This window comes from Coffea arabica, chromosome 2c (genome assembly GCF_036785885.1).
Source record: "Coffea arabica cultivar ET-39 chromosome 2c, Coffea Arabica ET-39 HiFi, whole genome shotgun sequence".
NCBI lineage: Eukaryota > Viridiplantae > Streptophyta > Magnoliopsida > Gentianales > Rubiaceae > Coffea > Coffea arabica.
The window spans coordinates 10,565,158-10,589,361 of NC_092312.1; the positions used below are offsets into that span (position 1 = coordinate 10,565,158).

Sequence of the window (24,204 nt, forward strand, 5' to 3'; positions counted from 1 at the left end):
GACTAATAAAACGGGACGGAGGAAGTATGTAAGTATCAGTGCATTACACCTACCGAACACGTCATTAATCGTTCAACACGTTAATTAACCGGACATATTTGGAACATCGAACGCTCCAAGGTTGACATCAAGACGGTAGTACTAATTAAACTACAAGAAGTAAGAGCCCAACCTTCCAGCCTCCATCAAAATAAACATTCATCAATCATACCTCATTTCCATCAAAATAAACATTCATCATTCATACCTCATTTCATGGTGTACTAAGTTCAGAACGCAAAATGGACAACGGATTTTTCGAATTCACATTCACTTTCTTTTATATCATGTTGACATGGAGAAACGAAATCAAGAAACAATTGCATCCCCTTTTCCATGGCGATACAATACAATTGTAGTTCGCCTGTCAAGAACCTCCGGGCACCAGGCCAGCCTAGTCAAGCCAATGCTGTGAGAGGAACTCCAAAAATTTACACAAACCTTAGGCCACACCACACACTCATTCATTTGTTAATTGCCACTCAGGAAACCCCTCAGGCTTATCAGGTTTCTCATCTCCTTCCTCATTTCTCACCATGTGTTCAAAACTCCCCTCACCTCCCCTTTTCAGAACATATCAGTACGGAGAAGTGGTAAATTTGCCCGTTTATTTAAGTCATCATCCTCGAGCCCTTTCATGATTAGTCATTCAACAATCTTACCTACTTTACTACCATATATCACTACTACAACTCATTAAACTACACGGATCAATTTGCAAGTCGGTCTGCGTTGAGGTATAAATTAAGGCAAAATAAGAGCATTGAAACCCATTTTGGAAGCTTAGAAGAGAGCAAAGATACTCATTAACAATCCCATTCAAACTTCATTTGTTCTTGAAAGACAGTTGCCAAGCATAGGCAGAAATAAAGACCTCAAAACAACCACTCCCCAATATTCAACAGGAAGAAGTCCACACCACTCAGGTTCATTCGGTCACTTCGCTCCGGTTCCATCTTCATAAGAAGCCTTCTCCGAATCTGTATCATATGAAAAGCTTCAACACAAATCAGAGCTTGACCAAGACGAGCATAACAGTTCCAGATATATAATCACCAGAAAACAGAGGCAAGAGGTAAATTACATTAGAAAAAGAGCACAAGTATCGCATAATACATGAGTGGCGTGGAGTGCAAGTAGAGTGTAATTGCTCCACTAAAAAAGTTGAGCTAACTGTTGTAATCATGCTTCCTACCACCAGTCAGAAGTCGTAGTAACAGGGAGGAGGCTTCAAATGTACAACTGTCTACTGAAAGAACCAGTGCATGGTCAGGAAAGTGGGGTAATATAGTGGTGAGGGCCATGAATTAAATTAGGCATGCTAAGTTCTTATGCAGTAGTTATAACCCTTATAGGAACTCGCACGACATGCTCCTGAAAATCATGAGGAACAAACAGGGACTAGTCAATCGCACTAAATGAATTGTTCTACCAAGAAATAAAAACTTGCGTACAATCTCCGGAAATTTTCAAAAAAGAGGAGAAATTCAGCAGATGATGAAAATTATGTTCAGGATACAGCAAAAGCATACAATAAGATATGGTTGCCTGCCCAAAGACGAATGGAGAAAAGGATATACTAGACCAGTGGGACTGAAAGGTGCTTTACAAATGAAGAAATTGGTTTGACTTTTGAGCGCCAAATGAACCAAGCAGCATATCTTTAATTCATGTTCTCGTTCCTGTCAATGTTGAATTTGCTTTTACATATGCTAGGCTTTAAAAAAAAAATGCCAGGCTCTAAAACATTCAACAGCATCTGATTATCATGTCAGCTGTTTTTTTACTTAAGTTTGAGCTAAACCACTTCTTTAGAAGCAAATGATTTTTGTCTACGTACTTTCAGCAAATCTCATATCAATAATACACACACACATATAATGGCATTATTTAGCTTTTTGTAAGGAGGCAAGGATTGCCACAGTCCAGTTTCCATAAAACCATAAAGTGAATTCAGATCATTACTAAATCTTGCATGCTTGGAGAATACTCAACTACAAGTTTCCCAATCCTTAGTTCTCTAACAAATTTCTTTTATAAAGAATAATCTCTCCTTAGAATCGTATAAGCATTAGTACACCATAACGACAGGTTTTACCATGATCAACTTTAACAAGCCATAAACTCTATAGCTAACAAGGAGGACACACTGCTTGAAGCCTGAGACATGAGCATGCAGTCATGTCAGTGCAGATCTCTATATCCATCACCATTCTCTATTCATATAAAGTCAGTCAGCAAGATTATTGCTACATGATGGTTCAGACACTAGCAATCTCCAAAAACTCCACAACATGCATTCACCATCACCTTGATAATCAATCAATACGTAAATTTCCATCACAAAATCGACACTATCTGGATTGAGTTCAACTATTTATGGGTTGTGTTATGCAGTGTATAGTTCAACTATTTTTGTGACTCATAGGTCATCTGATACTTTAAACTGATCTCCTATTATTGTTCCCCATATAAAATTTTGCATTCAATTTTTATGTCCACTTTCCAAGAGCTGAAGATATTGATTATCCATTAAAGTTTTTCCTAAGGACTTTGTATAACAAAAGAAGTGGTGGCCCCTCGTATACTACATCAGCCATTATTTTGCAATTTATACACATTAACTCCCATATTTTAGCAAACCAACAAATAGATGGAGATTATTCTTGTGGTAGTACTCCTACAACCACATACAATGACACTTATGATCCTGAAGATGTTGCTGAGTTAAGAGTCCGTCGACGTGAGCAAAAACTATAGAAACTTGTGAGACTAACCAACCAGAAAGGGGTTTTCGTCAATTACAACAAGTTTTGTCAAATTTCTCCTTATTTCACATCATATCGAGGCAACTATTTGAAATTTCAAACAGTCAATGCAACCGTAACAGACACCATATGAATATATCAAACAATTCCAACTAACAGAGATGAGAGAAGCATGTACTCTTTTGTTACTTCCTGTCAAGCTACTTTCCGTCTCCCCGTACATTAAATTTTATAGTCAATTTTTATCAGGTCACCATTGCAATTACCAGAGATACGTGAGATGGAACTTAAGAAGGTGATAATGGTTGATACCATTCCAATTTTATTTTCATATTCATTTTGATTGCTGTTCAAGGACAATGAAATGAATAAATCATGAATCCAATAGAAGACAATGTCAATGATATTCAATTAGAAAGGCAATTCAAGTTGAATGATTGGAAAATCCCTTGAAGCAAAGAAACATTTATACTCTATTTTCTCAAACATCTGGAAATGTCAGAAGTAACCTTCTTTACGAACATGTACCATTTTCCCAAGAGAACATAATGCATTGGTCATATTTCAAACACTTCAAAGCTGAAAGAGACATAATAAAAAACCACATTTTACTGCTTGTTATTCTTGCATTGAACTATTCTTATATCTACAATGTCCTTCATTGTAGCAGCTAGACCACTACTTTAGTACCATCACCTACCGAGTCCATAGAGCTGCATCCCTATACACCTAATAGTTAAACCCAAATATTACAGGCCAATACTTTCATCCTTTATACAAGGTCCAAAGGTTCTAAGACTGGAACATCTACAAGTAAGATGTCAGATAAATTAGAAACCATTTCAATAACTAGACCAAATGACCAAATGAAAGAACCATCAGGTCATTGTAGGAAATCTGCAAGAATAAATCAAGCAGTGCCTCAACAACCTGAGAGGCCAGCATTTGTAGCCAAGAGCAAATGAGAAATGAAGTATGCTATCCAAATGAGAACCAGATTGATAATGTGAAAAATCACATCTCCACTCACACAACAAAAGAAACAACTCAGTCCAGATCAGATGAAGGAAGAGTTGAATTTTGAGGAAATTGAGATAGGAACAACATCTAAATCAGAAAAAAATGTGATATTTTCGGAATCATGATTGACATCAATAACACTTGTTTTACAGATGATTTTTGTTCATTAACAATGCAAGGCATCTTGAAATCAGATGAAGGGAGAGAGTGATTTTTGAGGAAGTTGATATAGGAAAAGGCATCTAAATCAGATGAAATGTGACAGTTTCAGAATAAAAATTGACTCCAATAGCACATATTTTTTGTTTTATAATCTCCTGGTGCTAAAGCATCCTTAACATGACAGGAGGTGTTCAATATAAGGATCTCAACAATCAGCATTATTGCATCTTTTTGATCTCCTATTCCACTATGGCCTCATAAAGCTTGCTCCTTCAATGCAGATGTGCTTAGAGGTGAATCAATGAGCGATATAACTTTCTCAAACATCAGGCTATACTTTTGTTATTCTACTCCATGGACGCATTGATATGTGGCATTGACACTCAGCAGTCAACTCTATTAACTCAGGCTACATGTTTTATTTCCTTAGATCTTTCCAAACCCCAAAATCAGTAGCAATATCTGGGAAGAAAAAGCATGGCAAGAGCTGAGGCACAGGATAAACAATTATTCATGAGCTGTTAAAGCTCTTCAACAACACAAACCAACAAATCCCAATGCCAACGGCGACTGATTTGTTTCCAAATAATCAAAACTCTTAAACGAAGCAGGCCTGCAACTGTTATACCTATGGCCCAAAGCATACTAGAAAGGAGATACATCACCACAATCATTTAAATTTCATAGGAATCCTGTGAAGTCTACGACCTCCTTCCCCGACATCAACCCTATTCAACATAAACATCAGCTGTTACCATCAATCAAGTCGTTTTTAGGGTACATTCACCTTTATTATCTACTATCTACGCCTTTCAGAACCCTAATGTTGTTCTCATGTCTTGAAAAGCCCAAAGATTGAGTCACTTCACTTTAGTTTCACCGAAGCTGCATCCCTGAAACTTCAAGCAGTCTCTCTTCAACTATTATTCCAAGTAGGCTTATGCCAGCATTAAAGATTCAGCAATTTGGACAGATCCCTCAACAAATTAAATTTGCCCATTCACTTCTTGATGTAATTTTGTCCTATGTACGTTGTACATGTCACCTGAAATCTTCGATCAAATACTAGACCTCAAAGTCATCTCCAGGTCTCACCACTAACACAAATTTAATGCCTTCCTTGTCTCAATATCTTTTTCTCCCTCTCCATGCTTTTATCAAGCATCTGATGATGAAACTTTTCATTCTCTTTTCTCTTTCTTTTAATTTGACAGAATGATTCTTCTTCTAGATGCATTTGAGACAGAGAAAGAAACTCTAAAAAGAAGAAAAGAATTTCAAAGCATCATTTCCCATGAATAAAGCAAATCGCAAACTAAATTTCCAGATGATGGTTTCTAACCTCCTAAAACTCCACATCACTAAGTCGCCATCATTCTCTTTTAGACACTTCATGATCTACCAAATGCATATCAACCCTAGAGTGTATTGTACTGGTGCACTTTACACAATTCCCTACCGTTACTATTTCGGCAACAGGAAAACAATTTCTCTATGCTTAGAAACAATGAATGAGAAGATCACTTTATTCTATCAAACATAAACCAGACCACAGCTTGCAATCAAGAAGGTTTGATAAATAAGACACTTAAAGTTTCTTGGAAATTCAGGTACCAATAGTTAAACATCAAACCAAGACAAGCAGCTAATCATCCCATTTCAATAGATAAAACTAACAGAGGCAGCTTTTTAGACCATCTGAACCTTGTAAATCAAATGAGGAAAAAAAGGCTCCTCTTTAACTCGAACAATTAGGAGTAATCCTTATTCATCCAGGAGCTTGTCAAGCACAAGTCTTTTTTATTTTGGTACCGCTGCAGCAAATTAACCAAACCACAATCAATCAAAGGGGGAGCAAAAAGAATAAGGGTCACGTACAAGAAGAATTCGCAGTAAAAGTTTAGCTAATCAAAACCAGCCTTGATCCATTTTGGCACCATTCCCCTATCGAAAACTAAAATTATTTAAGCTGAAATCATTTCTCAGCACTACAAATAAACACCAAATAAATAAAAATACAACTGAACACAATCATTTCATTAATTACCTGTAGCTTTATCCGAGGAATCATGGTAGATAGGCTCCTCCTCAGGAACAGGGTGAAGCCCTTCAAGATTCTTCAACTCCCCTGATTTTTTCAAACCTTCTCCTACATCAGAAGCTCCATCTTTTTCATCAGGGTACCTAACAACAACCACAGGACAAACACAATGATGGACACAATAATCACTAACACTCCCGAGTCTTCCTTTAGTGCTTCGCCTCGCCGCCCCAAACCCCCGGCTTCCCATGATTACCGCACTCAATCCCAATCTCTCCACTTCCAAACAAAGCCTTTCTTTCATATCATGGTCTTTAACAATATGGATCTTGAACGGAATATTGGCTTCCACCAGCGGCTGCGCCAAGTCATTAGCTTTAGTTGTGGTGAGATTGTCGAAATCATCTTCCATTTTTTGCTGGGATTCCTCGTCGGTGACTGATAAGTCGACGGAACCCCAGTCAGCGCCATAGAGAACGGAGGTGGGACGGACGTGGAGGAGGATCACGGCGTCGCCGGGACGTAGGTAATTCTGAACAGCCCATTTCACCGCGTAGGCGCTCTCGTCACTGAGATCGACCGCGATAGCTATCTTCCGATTGGCCCCGGATGTTGGTGTCCCAGATGGGAAGCGGGGTGAAGCTGGCTGGTGGAGAATCGCGGCCGGTGGTCGGTCCGACTCCGCCGGCGGCTTTTGCGGTGATGCCATGCGGAAAGGATAAAGACTATAACTTTTTCTTAATTCCTCTTTCCCTAACGGATTTTAGGTGGGCTTTAATGAATAATTTGTGGGTTTCGATTAGTTTCTGTTGTCTTCTGGGGTTTTGTGGGTATTTGGAGTGTGTGAAGTGTGCGTGTTTTTCTCAAAAGGTTGTACAGGAAGAAGTACAGGGCTGTTGGAGGTGGTGGAATCTGGTACTACAAATGAACATTCGTGAAGTTGGGGATTTATGTCGAGAAAAAGGTCAACATTTTGACGTCAAACCAATCGTATTCGCCAGCTTTCGGTTTCGCTTGGTACATATTTCATTTTCGTACATTACTTGACTCTCGTCCCCCATCTCCATCGACTACCTTATCAAAGCAATCTCAGAATTGAGATAGAGTGTATTGTACTGGTGTTTCCGTTTTGGATTTGTCTATAAGATGCGAGATGAACTCCGATTAAGAAGAGCACTGTGAGTATTAGTAGTTAGTTAGTAGTTTGGAGAAGGTGGAATTGAAGGTGCTTGAAAGTGACAAGTCCCAATAAATGGGAAATATTTGTATTTTTGTTGATCCCACTCGCCTGTCATTTTAATCATATAATTTTTATTTATTAGCTTATATAATAAAATAAATAACGGGAGTGCAAATAATAATTTAAAAAAAAAAGACTGCACGTAATTTTTTTTGTCCAATAAATGTGTATTACTCGCCATTAGAGAAATTAATCAAATAAAAATGAAGGTTTTCTTTTGGATTGTTTTTATTTTTTAAGTGTTTGCTATTTTGTTTTCTTTTGACAAAAATTAAAGGTGAGATTTAAAAAACAGGCAGGTGAAGAAGAATTTAAATCTAAAATCTTTAAATCTTTGAGTTTTAACCTTAATCATTGGACTAAAGTCTCGTTGACTTAACAAAATTTTTAATATCTTTGAATTAAAAAAAAAAAAAGAAGGAAATGTAAGTGCATATGATTAAAGGGTAAATTATTTGTTCTTAATTAGTGCCGGATAGACCGTCAATGGAAAAATATTCATTTTTTTCGTTATTTTTCGTTTTTTCCCCGATCATGCTATAGAATTAAAAATGATTGGACCATGTTGTGACTTGTGAATTCATTATAGCGGTGACTATCAACACTTAGGGAGTAGGGATAATCATTAATCTCCCCATATTATAATTAGGTAGATAAGATCACCTTTTAATTGAGCAAATCCAACAATAAAACAAATGTTTGCTTAAAAAAACAAGCTACTCCATGGTAAAAGAAAAAAGAAGAGTAGGACAGCCGCAAAGTTTTTTTAGTGTTTTTAATTAAAAACATATACGATTGCATAGATTAGAAAGCAGCAGAATATTAGTAGGATTCAAGTACCATCTTTGGATTATTCGTCTCAAGAAAGAATTTTGTTTTCTTTTTTCAAACTATTATTAAAAAAAAAACTATAGTTATCTAGTTCTCATTTTCACATGACCGTTAAGTTGTGGATGAATGTGATGAGTTGATTATAGGGATAATTTCAGAAACCTCCCTTGAGATTTCTTTCTATTTCACTGGCTTTCTTGTAAGTTTTAAAAATTACATTAATTCACTTGAAATTTATTATATTGTAACATTTAAATTCAATCAACAATTAAAAAATGATATAGGAGAAAGAAGATAATATGATTTTATCATTTCCCCTCATCTACTAAATATTTTAATTAATTTAATACCAAAGAGCGAGCCTTAAAAAAAAAATATATATATATATATATAATTAAAATATTACAAAGAGTGAGCTTTAATACCATAGAAATTTCAGTAACTGACTTTAATTTGTTGACAAGAATATTTATGATGTTAAAGTTTGTTCTCTGTAATATTTTGGTTGCAAATTTTTTGACTATTTATTGTTGATCATGTTTGACAATGGATATGTAACTGAAAAGAGTAATTTGGATTTTGTATTAAGGGAAAAATATAAAATTATATATATATTGATATTATATGTTATTTGATTCCTAATAATAAACAATAAATTTTAGTGTTTTTCTTTAATACGTGAGTTGGTATTAAATTAATTAAATAATATAGTAAATGAGGGATAATAATGAAATCATATTATGTTATCTCTTCTAATATAACTTTAAATTATTGTTTGGATCTAAACGTTACAAGATAATTAATCTCAGAGGAGGTTAATATAATTTCAAAATCTGGAAAAGAGGTTAGTAAAATAAGGTTTTTGAAATTATCCCTTGATTATATTGCTACATAGTTGGATCTAATGATTCGCACGCATTCTCATTGGAACTCGGATCCAGCTAAAAATATTCCCAAAATAATTGCTGGCAGAATCTCTTGCCAACTTGGGTAACTACAATTGGCATTTGATGATGAATGTGGAATTTGATAAAGCATATTCTCTACTTATTTTCTTCTTTTTTCCCTATAGTCGTATATTTTAGTTTCCATCAAAAAGTTTTTGGAGCCATTCCCCAGTGGAATTCAACTTTTGTTAATGGGCTTGAGAAAACGACCCATCAATGTGATTGCCAGTTGCCATAACACTCAAACAATAGGAAGCCCATATCTCCTCTCGCAGGCTGAAAACCTGCCGCCGTCTCCAAATTCTACAAGTTGAGTTGGATGCACAACAGCCCATTAAAGGGTTTGGGTTTGATACAACTCAACGCCTTTCCCCATTCCTGAGACTGCAAAGCAAAACTCCTTCCAAGGCCAAGGGAACCGCCCTCCTCCACCACCTCCTCTTCTTTTCGCTCTAGAAGTAATACTCGCCGGCTAAAGTCCGTTCTTGTTAACCCCCTCTTGCTGTCGAAGGCCAACTACCTGTTTAATGCTCAAATAATCAAAGCTTTTACTTTGATAAACAAAAGGTCTTGCTAAAGTTAGTTGGCAATTCCAGCAAACCCAGATAACAGCTAAGAAACTTGAGACTTTTTTTCGATTCAATTCAAGGTACGACAGCTTCTCACGCTCCATGAGAATTTGGGTATTTTGTATGTATGCTTTTCATTGAATTTAAGTTGATTTTTGAAGAGAGTGTGTTGTGCAATTTTGTTATTTCATCCCTGAGAAAAATGGAGCCTTTGGAATTACGACTTCGAATTCTGACGCTGGATTACAGTAGGACAAGGCAGCAGTTAAATGTGGTTGTTGGGATCCCCTTAATTAGTTGTCAGGAATTTCTACTCTTTTTCATTTTTTTTGGGGGCAGGAATTTCTACTTGTCATTGGCAGTCAATGAGTTTCCTATAATGTGGAGGGAGGATATGTTTGTTAACCTGTTTAGAGTTGTCAAATCAAATTTATATGAAACGGAAGTATATTGTCGATTATAAAAGTTGACATGAATTAGGAAGTGGCCCGGGAGAGAATTATCATCGGCAATTACGATTAATAATAATTCTTCCTTATGCATATGAAGAATTGCTTGAGAAGTTGTAGAATGAGCATGGTGGCACTTTTTTTTTTAAATAGTTGAAGATTGATGTTTTATGTGTGTGCTTGTTCGTGACTATTGAAGTGGCAGTGTTTAAAAGTAATACCAGTATGAACTGATATAATTCTATGATCTTGGTTTTACGGAAAACAGTAGAGTATTTCCAGGTTTTACTCGCTCAATGCAGATTGTTGAGGCCTTCATTGTGTAGTAACTGCTTGTACTTTCCTTTTTCCAGATAACTGGCCTTGTTGGCAATATAGCTGTGGTAAATACAGACTCTTTAGGATGTTGTCGATGGAACTGGAGAACAAAGTATCGTTCAAAAGATGCATTCGTGAAGGAGATTTGGTTATTGTATATGAGAGGCATGACAACATGAAGGCTGTGAAAGTTTGTGAAAATGGAGTTCTCCAAAATCGTTTTGGCGTTTTCAAACATTCAGATTGGATAGGGAAACCATTTGGGTCTAAAGTGTTCAGTAATAAAGGTGGATTCATTTATTTGTTAGCACCTACTGCAGAGCTGTGGACTTTAGTTCTAAGCCACAGAACTCAGATTCTTTATGTCGCTGATATTAGCTTTGTTATTATGTATCTGGAGATTATTCCTGGTTGTCTGGTTCTTGAATCCGGTACTGGAAGTGGATCTTTAACTACCTCACTTGCAAGAGCTGTAGCACCCACTGGGCATGTCTACACATTTGATTTTCATGACCAAAGGGCTTCCTCAGCCAGGTTGGCAGTGAAACAGATTACCTGAGGCTATTTAATAATGTAGTTGCAGTTTATATTGCTTGAACGAGTAAAGTCACTCCAAGTTGGAGTATTTTTTTTTTTTTTAATATTTGCCAGTGTATCCATTCATTCAGAAACTAAATTTATAATTTATATCACGGCAGGTACTTAGGAGTGCATGACATTGTTTTGTCTAGGCATGACTAGAATCCTAGTGGTTTGATTTTCTTTTCGGCTATTATGTAAAATGCTTAATCTGATTCATAATCTCTGCCGTAGGGAGGATTTTGAAAAAACAGGATTGAGCAGTTTAGTAACAGTGGGAGTCAGAGATATTCAGGGTGAAGGATTTCCCGATGAATTTATTGGGCAGGCAGATTCAGTTTTTCTTGACCTACCTCAGCCATGGCTTGCCATTCCTTCTGCTGGGAAGATGTTGAAAGAAGATGGGGTCTTGTGTTCCTTCTCACCATGCATTGAACAAGTACAACGATCATGTGAAACACTAAAATCATGTTTTACTGGTAAAGTCCATTTGTCATTGTCTTATAAAGTTGCATTGTTTTCTACGGCTAAATGGTGTTTATTGAGCAGTTTGCTGCGACTTCAGTTAAAGAATGCATTAAGGGTGAACTTTATGTTAAATGCTTCTGTAGATATAAGAACTTTCGAGATACTTCTCCGGTCTTATGAAGTTCGAGGAGAAAGGTTAGAAAGCTGGGAGAATCATGCAGGTGGTTCTCTTGGGTCTCGTAAAAGGAGGCAGCGTTCCACTGATGGAAGCAATGGAGTTGAAGCTTCTGTTTCTGCCACGATCGTGGCCAGGCCTTCCAGTGAAGGGAGAGGGCACACTGGCTATTTGACGTTCGCTAGACTCCGGTGTGTCATCTAAACTGCCCTTTTGTCCTGAAAGAAATTTTGCCATCTTGGTCAAGTTCGTTCGGTCCATTCTTATTTCTTGGATGTTAGTCTGGTTGATGGTAACATCTGAATCAGCAGCAGCTTTTAGACTGTAGGTTTTCCATTCTGTAGCAAGCAAGGATTTTAGCTAGCTACTTCTTGTCAGCACTAAACAAAGATTTCATGAAATTTTGTTCGGAAAGTGCAGTAGGTTGCCCCAGAGTAATCTGTGACCAAAAATATGTTTGTTACCTAGATTGTTTGAAATTTTGTTGCGTTTAGTATAATAGGAGCTTCTATGAGAAGAAATTACAAGTTTCAAACTCGGAGACATAAATGAAGTTGTGTAATTACGTGGTAACGTATAATTTTCATAATGAGGTCTTATTAGATGATTCCCATACTGCATTTAGAGTTGGAGCCTTCCAGTCCCAAGTTGACTGGCGGAAACTGGGGATGACTAGTACATAAAGGGTGAGAGAAACATTTTGTATTGACTACCCCCCCGTCAACCATGTATATCACCTGTTTCTTGAATTTGTATGTGTATTTAATTGTAATAGGCATTTACCTGCCATGTTTATGTCAAATTCTGTCAAAATAGAAAGGGAATCTGCAATGCAGCAGTTGTTTCTACTAATTCTCTGTTTGCTTATCATGCATTGGCATCCTCTGGCAGTAAGAAGCTGCATATCTCCATAGATATCCTAAGTTGGTCCCGTGGATGTATGATTCTAGTCTGGAATTGAATGTGAAAATCCAATTGAGTCCCAGGGGAGTTTCTCTTGCTTGGTAGAAGAAGCGTAGGGGGTTCTGCTCCCTTTCCTCACTTTGCAGTCTTCCTTTTGCAGTGAAATTCGCACGAGGCTAATAATTAATAGTTAGCGATTCCATATGAAGGGTCCAACCGCAAAGGGTTCATATTTTGTGTGCTAGGTACAGTAGAGGTCGTATTGGTGAAAATGACGAATAGGAACGCTGCAGCAAATGGCTGTTGTTTCGTCCGCTGTTTTACCGAGCTACTAGCATTTTGGAAGTAAAGTAGTAATGATAATCTTAATTCTTAAAAATAAGTTATATGAAAAGAAAATCGTAAAAAGTACAAAAGAGTGCCATGTTTGTGTAATTAAATTTCAATCTGAATATCTTATTTTGAACGCTCAAAATAGATTGAAAATAGGAAAGTTGTTGCGGTGGATTTATTATTGATTACACTACTACTATTCCATTAAACCCAATCATTGTGATTTCAAATCATCATTTCAATTTCCAACCCTTTCCACGTCACCCTCCCCATTCCGCTCCAAAAACACAAAAAAAAAAAAGAAAAAGAAATGAAAAGATAAAATGTGACACTTATAAAAATAAAAAATAAAAATGATTAGTGATAGCATCATAACTAAGACCATACGCAACCCTATTTAAAAGTAGTATTCTTGATGAGATTATTATTCAATCAAGTGGCCCAACAATTCTTACAAGCCATTAAATTGGTCAATGTCAGTTGCTTAATCAACAACCAATTTAATGTCCCGTGACACTCCGTTCCTTTACGCTCTCTGCCTCTCTCTTCTTAATTTAATGTCCCATCCAAATTAAGGAATATAAAATTTTGAGGAATTATTCCCTATAACGCAAAAAGAAAAATGTTATTTCCCTATAACAAATTATATAACCTATAACCTATTCCCCAAAAAGAAAAAAAAAAAAAGCTATTTCAAAAAGAAAAAAGGGACAAAAAGCAAAAAGAATCCAACTCGAATTGACCAACAAGAAGAACAAATGAGTGATTGAGCACCGGAGTAAATTCAACATTTCTTTTTCTTTTTCTTTTTTTATTGGCTGTGATGATTACATGGAAGGATAACTTTAGACTTAAGCAATGTTTGATAACTCAATTCAGCACTTAAATTTAATAAAATCAAATCTTAATATATTCAGACCGTTTGATAATTACAAATTAAACATGTAAATTAATCAAATAATGTTAAATTTTCAGGACAAAGCTTGCTGTTAAAATTAAGTGAAAAGTGAATTCACTTATCACTTAATGTGACATGCACTCAAATGCATTAAATTTAATACCTAATAAATTAATAATTTAATTGATTCAAATTTTAGTTTTATCAAACCTACCCTAGTTCGGACTTCAAAGTAAGAACTGTCAACATACTTGACTTTTTTCTTTATAGATTAGATGGGATACTCTGCTTTGATTTTTCTTCTTTTGAATTTCGCAACTCATAATTTTTCGTTTAGCCATTGAAATCGCTCGGACAATGCCTCGTCTTCTTATAAATCATAAATTATTATAATATTTCAAATATATTTTGATGATTAGTGAATTATAGATCTATTTGTTAAACTATCTAAATAATCAGAATATTTCAAAATTTTCATCAAATTTTGCGATCCTAAAATGAATTTTTTTAAAAAATAAAAATAAAAACCAGCAACGTGACCAGCCAAAAAAAAAAAAGAAAGAAAAAGAAAAGGTTTTTTTTTTTGAAGCAAGAAAAAGAAAAGATTTGGACGTTGCAATTTGCATGCCTTGTTGTTAGTTGTTGCGTACATGAAATGAGAATTTGACCATCCAAAGCGTATGATAGCTTTTGGACAGGGTTAGGTCAGAATTAGAGTCAAAGATACTTTTGACCCCGTGGAGTTTATCCTGTTATCCCACTTTCAGTGGCGGCGAGCAAAATGCTCTTAAAATGCCGCTTTGCACACGTGGCACGAGCTGAGTGGCAGTTGTCCCATGGGGCCCACATCCCATTCACGTTCCCCTGTCATCTCTTAATTGCTCGCGCCAACCAGAATCCACCTCCCCAACGCACATTCGGCAGCCAACCCAGCCTGAAGGGCCATTTTCGTTCCCCAGCCAGAAGATCGAAGGAAAATAAAAAAAAATTCCATTTTCGGACGGACAAATACTGCTGCTATAAATATATCTTGGGAATTGGGAAGATTGTAATTTATCCGAAGAGAGCTAGTTACTTGCATTTTATCACGAAATAGCCTGAAGGACCAAAAGGGTCTGCAGGATTGATGGCAGAGATGGAGAAGAAAGTGGTGGTGGTGGCTGATCAGAGGAGGGAGGAGGAAGAGGAGGAAAAGGAGAGTTTGATGGAAAAGGTGGCAGTTTTGGATTTTGATATGCTGTGTGCGACGGTGGCTATGCAGAGCCACAAGGGGAAGTGGGATACATTGAATGCGGGTGAGAATGGTGATGAAGAAGAAGATATAGTGGTTTATGGTAATGGAGGAGGAGTTTTGAGGATGTGGGAAGGTGAGCTCCTTTACGATTGCTTTGATGACCGCCGCATCGCCCTTCAATCTGCCTGGTGAACGTTTTCTTCCTCTGTTTTTTTCTTTTTCTTTTGTTGCGAGTGTTGTCTTATTGCTTCGAACTTTCTCATCTGGCATGTGCAAATTTCAGTTATTGTATTTTGGAAAAGATTTGCTTGTTTGTTTATAGGGATGGAAACTTCTTCATCTTGCTTGAATCTTGTACAGCTTCTTTAAGGTTGCCCATTTTCCCACCTTTTAGGAAAAATGCGGACAAAAAAAAAAAATTTGGTTTTTTTTTAATCTAATTTTATGCCTAATTTCTTTTTTCTGTTGCCAATAAGGGATTTCTGAAAGGTTTACGTTGTTAACAGCTGTTGAAGCTGTTTTTCTTATTTCTTTATTCTGCCTCATGTTTTCAGAAACTTAGTTTGACCGTCTTTGCTCTATAGCGGAATTCTGAAGTAATTCTGAAGAGAGGGAGGGGAAGGGGGGAGGTATGCTGGGAAGGTTTTGTATCTATAAATGTTTCATACCCAAGGCATATAATCATGAGCATATGGATTTAAAATATTCCAGTTTCTAGTAGAGATTCACAATTTGTAAGGATTAAAATTAATGAGCTTAGTTATATTATATGTAACGTGAATTCTTTGGTTTTGCAGTTGTCCATGCTATAGATTTGGGAAGAACATGAGACGAGCTGGTTTTGGTTCTTGTTTTCTTCAGGTAATTGGCTTTTGTTTTTTTTTTTTTTGGAATAAACTCTTGAATTGATTCACACCCCATAGGCCAAAACAAAAAAGAAGAAAGAAGAAGAAGAATCCTGTGGATATATGATACAATTGTTTGACCTTAATTTCCAATCTATTCACTATAAGTCTATAACCAATATAAGTCCAGTAGAACTTGGGTGTCATTGACATGGTATTTATTGTCTTATCTTCTGTCTTGGTCAAATATGGTCCATTTTAATTGCCAAACTGATGCTGACTGGTCAATTACTGATGAAATATGAGTTGCAGAAATAGGTAAACTTATCTATAATCTCCTTAGAAAATTTGTAGTCACGACTGAGTTTGGAATTAAACTCGTGTATGTCTCTTGTATGGTGATGCCAAAAGGCATGAGATGATACAAGCTTGTATATATCCCATGTTTGTTGCTTTAGGTGTACTTACCAACAGTTTATTGCTTATGAGTTTGTAATTATTTTGTTTTTTAACTTTACTTTCTGTTTTTGTGCGCTTAAGGTTAAAATAAACTTTTGAGATTTACCGATAATCTGTAGATTCTTACAGTATGTTTCACCGGTGAAAGTACTTGGGGAGATTTCAAGTTAGGATAAAGAAAGTAATCTTAAGAGTAGGTGCCAAACCATGCAAGAAAATTTGAAAGAGTTGAATGTGTCAAACTATCTAAATGGCAATATATTATTTGTATTTCATAAAAGAATTTTTGATAACAACTTGTGTTCTTTTTCTGCAGGGATCTGTTTATATGATTCTTGTTCTGCTTGCACTTCTCAGTATGCTCACATTTCTGGGTACAAAGAGACGCTGCTTTCTTTATTTGGCTGCTGCTTTTTCTATTTCAGTGGGAATATATTTGGGAATTTACCGTACTCAGATTAGGAAAAAATTCAATATTAGGGTAAGTTTCTTGTTCTATATTGTTGATTCAAAAGGTTTGATTATTATTACCATTTCTCTGGACTTACAAGTGACATGACCACATTAGTCAATCTTATCCTTGTGCCTAACGTTCATGTGGGCAACAGTGAGTCATGGTTGACTTAAAGCAAATTATTTTAGTTGTTTAAAATCATTGGGGCTGTCAATTTGTAGCCAAATTTTTTCAAGGCAGGGTGAGAGAAAGTAATCTTAAGAGTAGCTGCCAAACCAAAAATTTATGTGTAAAACGACATAGACAAGAGTTGCATGAGGCAAAGTTTCTCTTTTCACATGTTCAAAAGATTGTAAGAACCCAAGTGCAGTTTTAAAAGGATTTTATCTTCTTGTATTTGAGGATGAGGGGAGGTACGACTGGATAGTTTCTGCTTAGAAGTAGATAGAACTTTATCAGTTTGGGAAAGTTGGCCATTAGAGAGGAACTTATCCAGGACAATTCTGGGGGAATTTAGTGAATGGCACGAAGGGAGGTAAATGATGTATATTTGATTTTGCCACATTTGTATGGAGGGTTCAAAACTGCACTACTTGTTAAAGACTTACTGAGAAGTTATGCTATTATTTCCATAAGGTGTTGTTTCTTACTATTGTGCTTAATCTTTTCACTCCTTTATTTTCTGTGAAAACTTGGAAGCTGACCGGTATTTAATATTAACTTTCTGAATCACAAAGTCTATTGTCTCAAACAAATATGTGATGTTTCCCCAAAGATCATTCAAGACTATGAAATTGAAAAAGAGCCAGCTTTCAGGGTAATCCCAGTGTTGCCCTAGCTGAAGCTGCTTCTGATGCACGAATTCTGTCATGTTAGTGTGGTGGAATCCCAGAAATCGTGGACGACCTTTTTACTTTACAGAGAAGTTGTTTGCTAGTGTTAGCCAGGGTCTACTATAATGTAATGCACATCCTGCCATTCAAATGTTGTTTTCTAGGTACATTTTTTTACCGGTATTCTCTAGTGTGGTGATCTTTGTTGAACCCTCTAGGTTCATGCTATCAACCAAATATTCCTCTGGAGAGCTTGAAATCCTGCAAGTAGAATGCGACTGGTGGAGTTGGATTAAACATGAATAGACCACCTAATTCAAGACCTGTATTAATGTCTAGTAGGCATTTTTTTCACCTCTATTCGTGTTTGTCCTTGTTTGTGAAAACATTGACAAACTATTGTCACGTCTTGTCTCTAAACTTTAATTGCCTCAAGTTTCTCTATTAGTATTTCTGGCATACTTTATCAAATTGGTTTGCTAAAAATTTGAGTGACAAGTTAAAAGAAACACGATGTTCGGGACTAGAATAGGATGAGTAATGTGATGGATCTTACGAACAGGACTAGAAGATCAAGTAACATGAAATAATTAGCGATAAAGGAACTAAGGGAGTCTCCCTAGCTCTGCTCTTCCGGGGAGGGGGCAAAAAAAGGAATTGATGTTGTTTATTATATATGGCCTTAAGTAGAGCTACTATGGGTGAACTTTAGGCTGTCTTTGTCCTTCTACTTGATAAATGATATATGTTTCCAGTAAAAAAGGCATCTCAGTGAATGTTCTGCTAACCTTGGCCATGTATGTGTTTTCTTCAGGATAGCGAGAGTTCTTTCGATGATTGTGTATACCATCTCATTTGCCCATGTTGCTCCTTGTGCCAGGTGTGTGCATATATATATATATACACACACTTTCATGAATAATAGATGTGCTAGTTGGCTCAAATTGGCTGTGTATCAATTCAAATTATGTCTTTGGGTATTATTTTGAAGTTTACTGTAATGTACACTTTGCTATGACTTGGAGCAGGAATCGCGAACACTAGAGATGAATAATGTTCAAGATGGCATCTGGCATGGTAGAGGTGATACAATATGCATAGGAAGCTACTCCGAAGGTGGTGGTAAGGCACTTTTTGAGCGAAATCCACCTCCTGTTATGTCAAGACAGTCTCCAGAGCCCCAATGTATTTCAAAAGCTACAGATGAGAGCAGTCATGTATGGGCTGCTGAAGTTGGTCAAACTTCTCCCCTGGTTTGACCAGCTCCTGAACAATTGTAACACTCAGAATTAGCTAGCTAGCTCAGACAGAAAGTCGAAGCTTCAGATTAATGTCGCACAAAAGCGAGGTGGAAGCATGAGATTCATTGCGCCGGTTGGTCTCGAGCGCAGCCTTCTTGTGGAAGAGTGGTGAAATATTTTCAGGTAGGTAGATAAAGATTACATCCGGACTTTCTGAGAGTGGGGGAATTCTTCAAGAAAAAGACCCTCATCTCATGTGTATATATGGTTTCCACGAAAATGTTGTAAAAAGAAAAAAATGTATCTTTAATTCATTATTGAATATCATTAGATTTCCGGTCGTTGGTCTCGAAATTGATCAGCTAAATGAAGGGTTCTTTGAATCTATCCTATGCAACTCTGTAACCCGTGTGCTGAAGACCAGCATCGTGTAAATACTTCTGGCTTTGTCGTTTTGTTATGATCTTGGTTTGCTTTGGACTAGTTTTTTTTTTTGGTTTTTTCGGTTGGGGTAGGACTCAATTGCTTATTATTTATAGTTGGAAAAAAAAAATACAAATTTCAGTACCCACCCTCATTTAGTAGATGATATATAGAGAAGTGCCACCCAATTCGATCTTTAGTTCTTCAATTTTTAATGATCAACAAAAGAATCCTCTTTTTTGTTGGTTTTTTCCGGTTGAAAGGCAAAAAAAAATAAAAAAAAGGGTGAACTTTATCTTTCAGTTGACAAATTTTGGGTTCAGAGCACTGGGGGTCCTGGTCTTCACAGTACTGTATATGTTTCATTGACGGACGAGGGAATCCCCAGGAATTCACTGAACATTTATGTAGTAACTTCTGCCACTGTTATATAATGTTTTTATGAAGGTCTACCTTCTCTCTCTCTCTCTCTCTCTTTTTTTTTTTTCAAAAGAAAAGTCTATAGGGTTTCCGAGAACATCTCCTGAAAAAACAAAAAAGTGTACAAAAAGGTTTTGCAGCTGGAAAATTTTCGGAAGCATCAAAGCAAATGGGATGATGGTTCGTGACAATTTACGTACTGCCTCAACGTTACACGAAAATGCTCAAGTCTGAGACAACCCGTATAGTAGTTAAGAACGTTCTTTGCCCACTGACCAATTGATGCATGAATTTCCAGGAGACTATGAAGTCTAGTACACATAAAAGGAGTCTTGTGAATTTCTTGTCCTTATTTTCTTTTTTTCTTCCACTCTCTTTTATTTTTCTTTCAATTTTTGGGGCCAAGATACCAGAAATCTGAGACTACATCGCCTTCAAACTTGGCGGCTATTGACTGAATGTTGGAATTATTTTCTAATTTGGGCTTCTACGGATTAATTAATTTTGTTTTCTCAAAAATTAGTTAAATGAAGCTCAGTAAAATCTACAACATTATGATCCATTACACTTGGGGTCTAGAACTATTTCAGTCAGTGGTGTAGGGTCTATTCAAATTAGAATTATCAATGTAGGACCTATCCAAATTAAGGTTACCTTAATGGGAGGTTTCACTGTGAATATAAAAAGATTAGGTTTCTCTTACATTAATAACGCTAGCATCTTATTACTAAGGTGGCCTGTCTCATTGATGTCATCATACAAAATTCGAACTTGAACTTGAACTTGAATTTGGAGAGAGAGAGAGAGAGACTGAACTTGGTATCGATAAGTAACACTAGCATCGTATTACTAGATTAGCTTGCCATCAATGGCTTGCCCTATTGATGTCCACTATACAGAATTTGGAGAGGGAATCACCTGTATCATGCAGGTGAACTATAACATATCGATCAAAATTTTCAGACATCTCTCACTCTTTCAAGCTTTTCAAACATCTTTCAATATCTCGGTCTATCGTCGAGAATCCTAGAAAATCCTACACAGAACACTTACAAAATTTGCCAATAAAATTTTAGTACCTTTATACTTTAATGATGATTTACGACAATGCATGTCATATATTAAGGCCAATGTCACCGATTTTTTTTCTACGCCAATAACATGTAGATATATATGGGAGTAACGGGGAGACAGTATGGTACCATCAAGCCTCCTGACTAAGGAAATGCATTGTGTGCATTTGGTCCTTAGTTCTTCTTTGTAACGAGTTTGGAGTAAATATTGACCCAGGGGATCACCACAACCCTTCACGATTTAGTTTATATTTTATTTGGAGATTAGTGGAGAACTAATAATTAGTGAAATAGAGCACATGAAGTTGATAAGAATTAGCTAATTATAGTTTCAAATTAGTAATGACCGTAACTTTTTTTTTGAGAAAATTTGGTGATCATGATTTTGGGTTTTCCTTTTTTTTTTTTTTAAAGAAAAAGCTAAGTGGGGCCTATATGTATGTAACTTTATTTGCTTTGATAAAAAAACAAAAAATTAATGAGTCGTCAAGAACATTTTATCTTCTAATTAAGATTAAGATCTAAAAAATTCTTCAATCCTTTTTCAGTTTTTTAAATCCCATCCTTTCTCCGTTAGGAGGGAAAAAAATGAATCAATGCCTTCAAAATATATGTATACTAGTACTAGGGGCACTAGGCAAGTTTCAAGATGAGAATACGTCGAACGGGATTTGGGGTGATGACCGTCCCTGTACGGTTAAGGGTCAAGATTTGCCCTCAAAATTTTGTGCGGCTGAGATTACACCATGTAACTCGATTTCCGCGCCAAGTGTGGGGCCCATCACTATCTGTTCTGAAAATACATCTTGTGAAAAAAAAGTTACATCGTGTTTAACCAATGTTACGCACAGTGCAAAATGAGGATAACCGGTACAAACGGTTGCACCTGCAACTGTTTGTGCCCCGTATCCCGTCGAAGGACAGTCCCATAAAACAATTTCTAGGAGACTATTTGTAGCACTAGAGGTTTTAACTTGTTCCTCTAAGTAGTCTAGAGAATTAGACTATTTGTCCGACTCGACAGGAGAATTAAAAGTTTGAAAAAGCATGCATTGCATTCACAAAGGGATACCATTTTTCTCTGTATACTTTGAACATCAATTCTCTTTCCCATACTCTTTACTTTAGCCATCAAGTATCACTCACACGAGCATCTTTCTCTGCAATTTCCAAGTGCGATATTAAGTGATCATTACCCTGAAGTTTCCGTCTTTTTTACCCGCGATTAGGAATACAACTAGAAAATTTGACTATTACTATGAAATTTCCAGAGCATTAGCCCATATTAGGGGATACAAATGGAAAGCCTAGTAAGTTGTGACAATCGTTAGGCGACACGTAAGACCCAAAATTTTTTTTTGTTAATCATATTTTGGTCAGCAAATTAATATAATTTACAGCGTTGGGTCTATGCACATAAATACCATCAACTTTGGTATCAAGTCCAATAGGCAGTACTCTTTGTTTTGAAGCTAAAGTTGTGCTTGTGCAAGAGAGAGATATTTGGTGCGTACTGGGATGGTAAGGTCTGGAAAACAAGAGAAGCTAGCAGTTAAGAAGGGTCCCTGGAGTTCTGATGAAGATAGGAAGTTGATAGCTTACATAAAAAAATATGGGATTTGGAACTGGAATCAGATGCCTGAATTTGCAGGTGATTATTATTATTATTTTTTGATAATTTGGTAAATGCATACTTGTATCGTGTATAGATGATAAACGTCACACACATGCAATACTGAACATATATCCTGATCATTGTTGATTCTTGTTTGCTTATTTCTTGCTAGGTCTATCAAGGTCTGGCAAGAGTTGCAGACTTCGCTGGGTGAACTACTTAAGGCCTGATGTAAAGCTAGGAAACTTCACAGAGGAAGAAGATCAAACCATAATCAACATGCATGCAAATCTAGGTAGCAGGTGAACAATCATACTAGACTGAGTTTTGAATTTTCTGTTCTAATATTTGTTCTCTTGCATGCACTGCCATCACAACTACATCCCATGAATAAATTTCCAGGGCATATACATGCAGACGAGTTAATGGTATTGGTATTTGTACATTTTACTATGATATGGCATGTACCCTGTACGAGTTGTCCATAGCTTTGATTTAGTAGTGTTTTAATTTCCTTTTCCCAAGGAAATAAGGCAGGCTAGTCTATACATCATAGATGATCAATCTTTGCCTCAAACAATTATGATTAATCTAAGTTGCAAGGATGTCGCAGCATGTCTACATGATCCTTAACTATCATTTGAACGCCTTTCATTATTTTGTTTTCAGATCTCTTTCTTATTTATTTATATTTATATATGTTGTAGATGGTCCGCAATTGCAAAACAACTTCCTGGAAGAACTGACAATCAAATAAAAAATCACTGGCACACGCGACTGAAGAAACGTCTTCTAGTCAAAACTAGTGCTGCTAAATCACAAGGCACTGATGATGGAAAATCCATCCAGGAGAATTCTCCTGGAGGAAATGCCAAAGAACCGGCGACAGATACTTCTGAAGTCTCTGAACTTGAAGGCCTACTCCACGTTGAAAATTCAATAAACATTCCTCCAATTCTGTCTCCCTCTTGTGGCCACTGGGATTTTGGTGGGAGCATGCAAGAAAATACTTCCTCCACGGAAATTATTGAAGATTCTGATCAGATATTTTGGACGCAGCCATTCTTGATGGGAAATTTGAGCATGGAGAGCCAGCCATCGGCATACATACATTCTCAGTTTGATCCTCTAATATGGGCTCAAGAGCCCCTAAGTCCATCTTCTAGCTTCCTTGATTCTGGCTATTGTGATAGTATTCTGTTTAATTATTCAGAAAAAGAAGATGTTTCCTGCTTGGAACGGCCAGAATTTCAATTTTAATCCGCTTAGAATTACTTCTTTCCATGGCCTGGATGACTGGCTAGGGCCCTGCTTCTGTTGTATAATGTACTCTTGAGACGCTTCTGAATATCTCTGCATGGTTAATGTAAATAATTGTTCAAAGAATACAAATTGGTTCCAGACCAACAACACTCTTAATGCCTCGCTTAAATGTAACCTCGTCCCCACCTGAAAACAACCCCAGTCATACATGTTCTAGCATTAATTTTGGAGAAATACTGACGAAGAACTTCTTCTCTTTTTTAAAACCAGTAAACTCCTATAATCTATCGGACGAGAAGACAACCTTAAAACTATATGGTATAATCGTTAGACAAATTTCAGCTATGGAATATATATTTGGCAAATGTGCTATCTAACTGTCAAATTAACATCAATCAATATGATCATTACAACTATTATAAAAGGTCTACATCTTATGTAGGTAAGTAATCGTTGAAAAAACGTCATTAATTTCTGTTGAGATTTTCAAGGGTCCAATATTTATCCAATTCTTTTGCTAAATAACTTCTGGTCCTTTAACTTCAATTTGGGACACTACAGTTCGTTTAACTTTTATTACGAGTTAATTTGGTGCCTCTACTTT

The 24,204-nt window shown here is 36.4% G+C and overlaps 4 protein-coding genes across 9 annotated transcripts; 3 read left to right on the plus strand and 1 right to left on the minus strand.

Annotated features, from left to right (window-relative positions):
• Window positions 1-812: 812 nt before the first annotated feature.
• On the minus strand, window positions 813-7,177 carry LOC140035022 (universal stress protein PHOS32-like). 4 transcript variants are annotated; one of them, XR_011838934.1, is made up of 3 exons: window positions 6,037-7,175; window positions 5,694-5,803; window positions 813-1,019 (listed from the first exon to the last, which is right to left on the minus strand). XR_011838934.1 is itself a non-coding variant. In XM_072074293.1 (3 exons), exons 1-2 carry the CDS (start codon window positions 6,737-6,739, stop codon window positions 5,894-5,896), a joined length of 753 nt encoding a protein of 250 aa, XP_071930394.1. In that variant the 5' UTR covers window positions 6,740-7,177; the 3' UTR covers window positions 813-1,019; window positions 5,868-5,893. The 4 variants fall into 4 exon arrangements, 3 of the variants coding, with proteins under 3 accessions (XP_071930394.1, XP_071930396.1, XP_071930395.1); XM_072074293.1 differs by lacking the exon at window positions 5,694-5,803 and adding an exon at window positions 5,868-5,943 and having other exon boundaries at window positions 6,037-7,177; XM_072074295.1 differs by lacking the exon at window positions 5,694-5,803 and adding an exon at window positions 5,868-5,933 and having other exon boundaries at window positions 6,037-7,176.
• Window positions 7,178-9,385: 2,208 nt separating this feature from the next.
• Window positions 9,386-12,179, plus strand: LOC140035023 (uncharacterized). The gene is made up of 4 exons (XM_072074296.1): window positions 9,386-9,697; window positions 10,420-10,918; window positions 11,198-11,442; window positions 11,575-12,179. The coding sequence occupies exons 2-4, from the start codon at window positions 10,470-10,472 to the stop codon at window positions 11,808-11,810; spliced, it is 930 nt and encodes a 309-aa protein (XP_071930397.1). The 5' UTR covers window positions 9,386-9,697; window positions 10,420-10,469; the 3' UTR covers window positions 11,811-12,179.
• A 2,455-nt stretch (window positions 12,180-14,634) lies between these two features.
• On the plus strand, window positions 14,635-19,266 carry LOC113730874 (uncharacterized). 3 transcript variants are annotated; one of them, XM_027255837.2, is made up of 5 exons: window positions 14,635-15,162; window positions 15,772-15,835; window positions 16,595-16,759; window positions 18,380-18,445; window positions 18,594-19,193. In XM_027255837.2, exons 1-5 carry the CDS (start codon window positions 14,867-14,869, stop codon window positions 18,822-18,824), a joined length of 822 nt encoding a protein of 273 aa, XP_027111638.2. In that variant the 5' UTR covers window positions 14,635-14,866; the 3' UTR covers window positions 18,825-19,193. The 3 variants fall into 3 exon arrangements, with proteins under 3 accessions (XP_027111638.2, XP_071930398.1, XP_071930399.1); XM_072074297.1 differs by lacking the exon at window positions 18,380-18,445 and having other exon boundaries at window positions 18,594-19,266; XM_072074298.1 differs by lacking the exon at window positions 16,595-16,759 and having other exon boundaries at window positions 18,594-19,266.
• Window positions 19,267-22,188: 2,922 nt separating this feature from the next.
• Window positions 22,189-23,615, plus strand: LOC140035824 (myb-related protein 308-like). Its single transcript, XM_072077216.1, has 3 exons — window positions 22,189-22,373; window positions 22,510-22,639; window positions 23,045-23,615. Exons 1-3 carry the CDS (start codon window positions 22,241-22,243, stop codon window positions 23,595-23,597), a joined length of 816 nt encoding a protein of 271 aa, XP_071933317.1. The 5' UTR covers window positions 22,189-22,240; the 3' UTR covers window positions 23,598-23,615.
• Window positions 23,616-24,204: the final 589 nt, after the last annotated feature.

Coding starts and splice junctions, on each gene's coding strand:
- LOC140035023 (XM_072074296.1), top strand. CDS start 10,470: ATGTTGTCGATGGAACTGGAGAACAAAGTATCGTTCAAAAGATGCATT. Junction 10,919..11,197: donor CAAAGGGCTTCCTCAGCCAG/GTTGGCAGTGAA, acceptor TCTCTGCCGTAG/GGAGGATTTTGAAAAAACAG. Junction 11,443..11,574: donor ACTAAAATCATGTTTTACTG/GTAAAGTCCATT, acceptor ATGCTTCTGTAG/ATATAAGAACTTTCGAGATA.
- LOC113730874 (XM_027255837.2), top strand. CDS start 14,867: ATGGCAGAGATGGAGAAGAAAGTGGTGGTGGTGGCTGATCAGAGGAGG. Junction 15,836..16,594: donor TTGGTTCTTGTTTTCTTCAG/GTAATTGGCTTT, acceptor CTTTTTCTGCAG/GGATCTGTTTATATGATTCT. Junction 16,760..18,379: donor GGAAAAAATTCAATATTAGG/GTAAGTTTCTTG, acceptor TGTTTTCTTCAG/GATAGCGAGAGTTCTTTCGA.
- LOC140035022 (XM_072074293.1), bottom strand. CDS start 6,739: ATGGCATCACCGCAAAAGCCGCCGGCGGAGTCGGACCGACCACCGGCC. Junction 5,944..6,036: donor TTCCTCGGATAAAGCTACAG/GTAATTAATGAA, acceptor AAATAATTTTAG/TTTTCGATAGGGGAATGGTG.
- LOC140035824 (XM_072077216.1), top strand. CDS start 22,241: ATGGTAAGGTCTGGAAAACAAGAGAAGCTAGCAGTTAAGAAGGGTCCC. Junction 22,374..22,509: donor TCAGATGCCTGAATTTGCAG/GTGATTATTATT, acceptor ATTTCTTGCTAG/GTCTATCAAGGTCTGGCAAG. Junction 22,640..23,044: donor CATGCAAATCTAGGTAGCAG/GTGAACAATCAT, acceptor TATATGTTGTAG/ATGGTCCGCAATTGCAAAAC.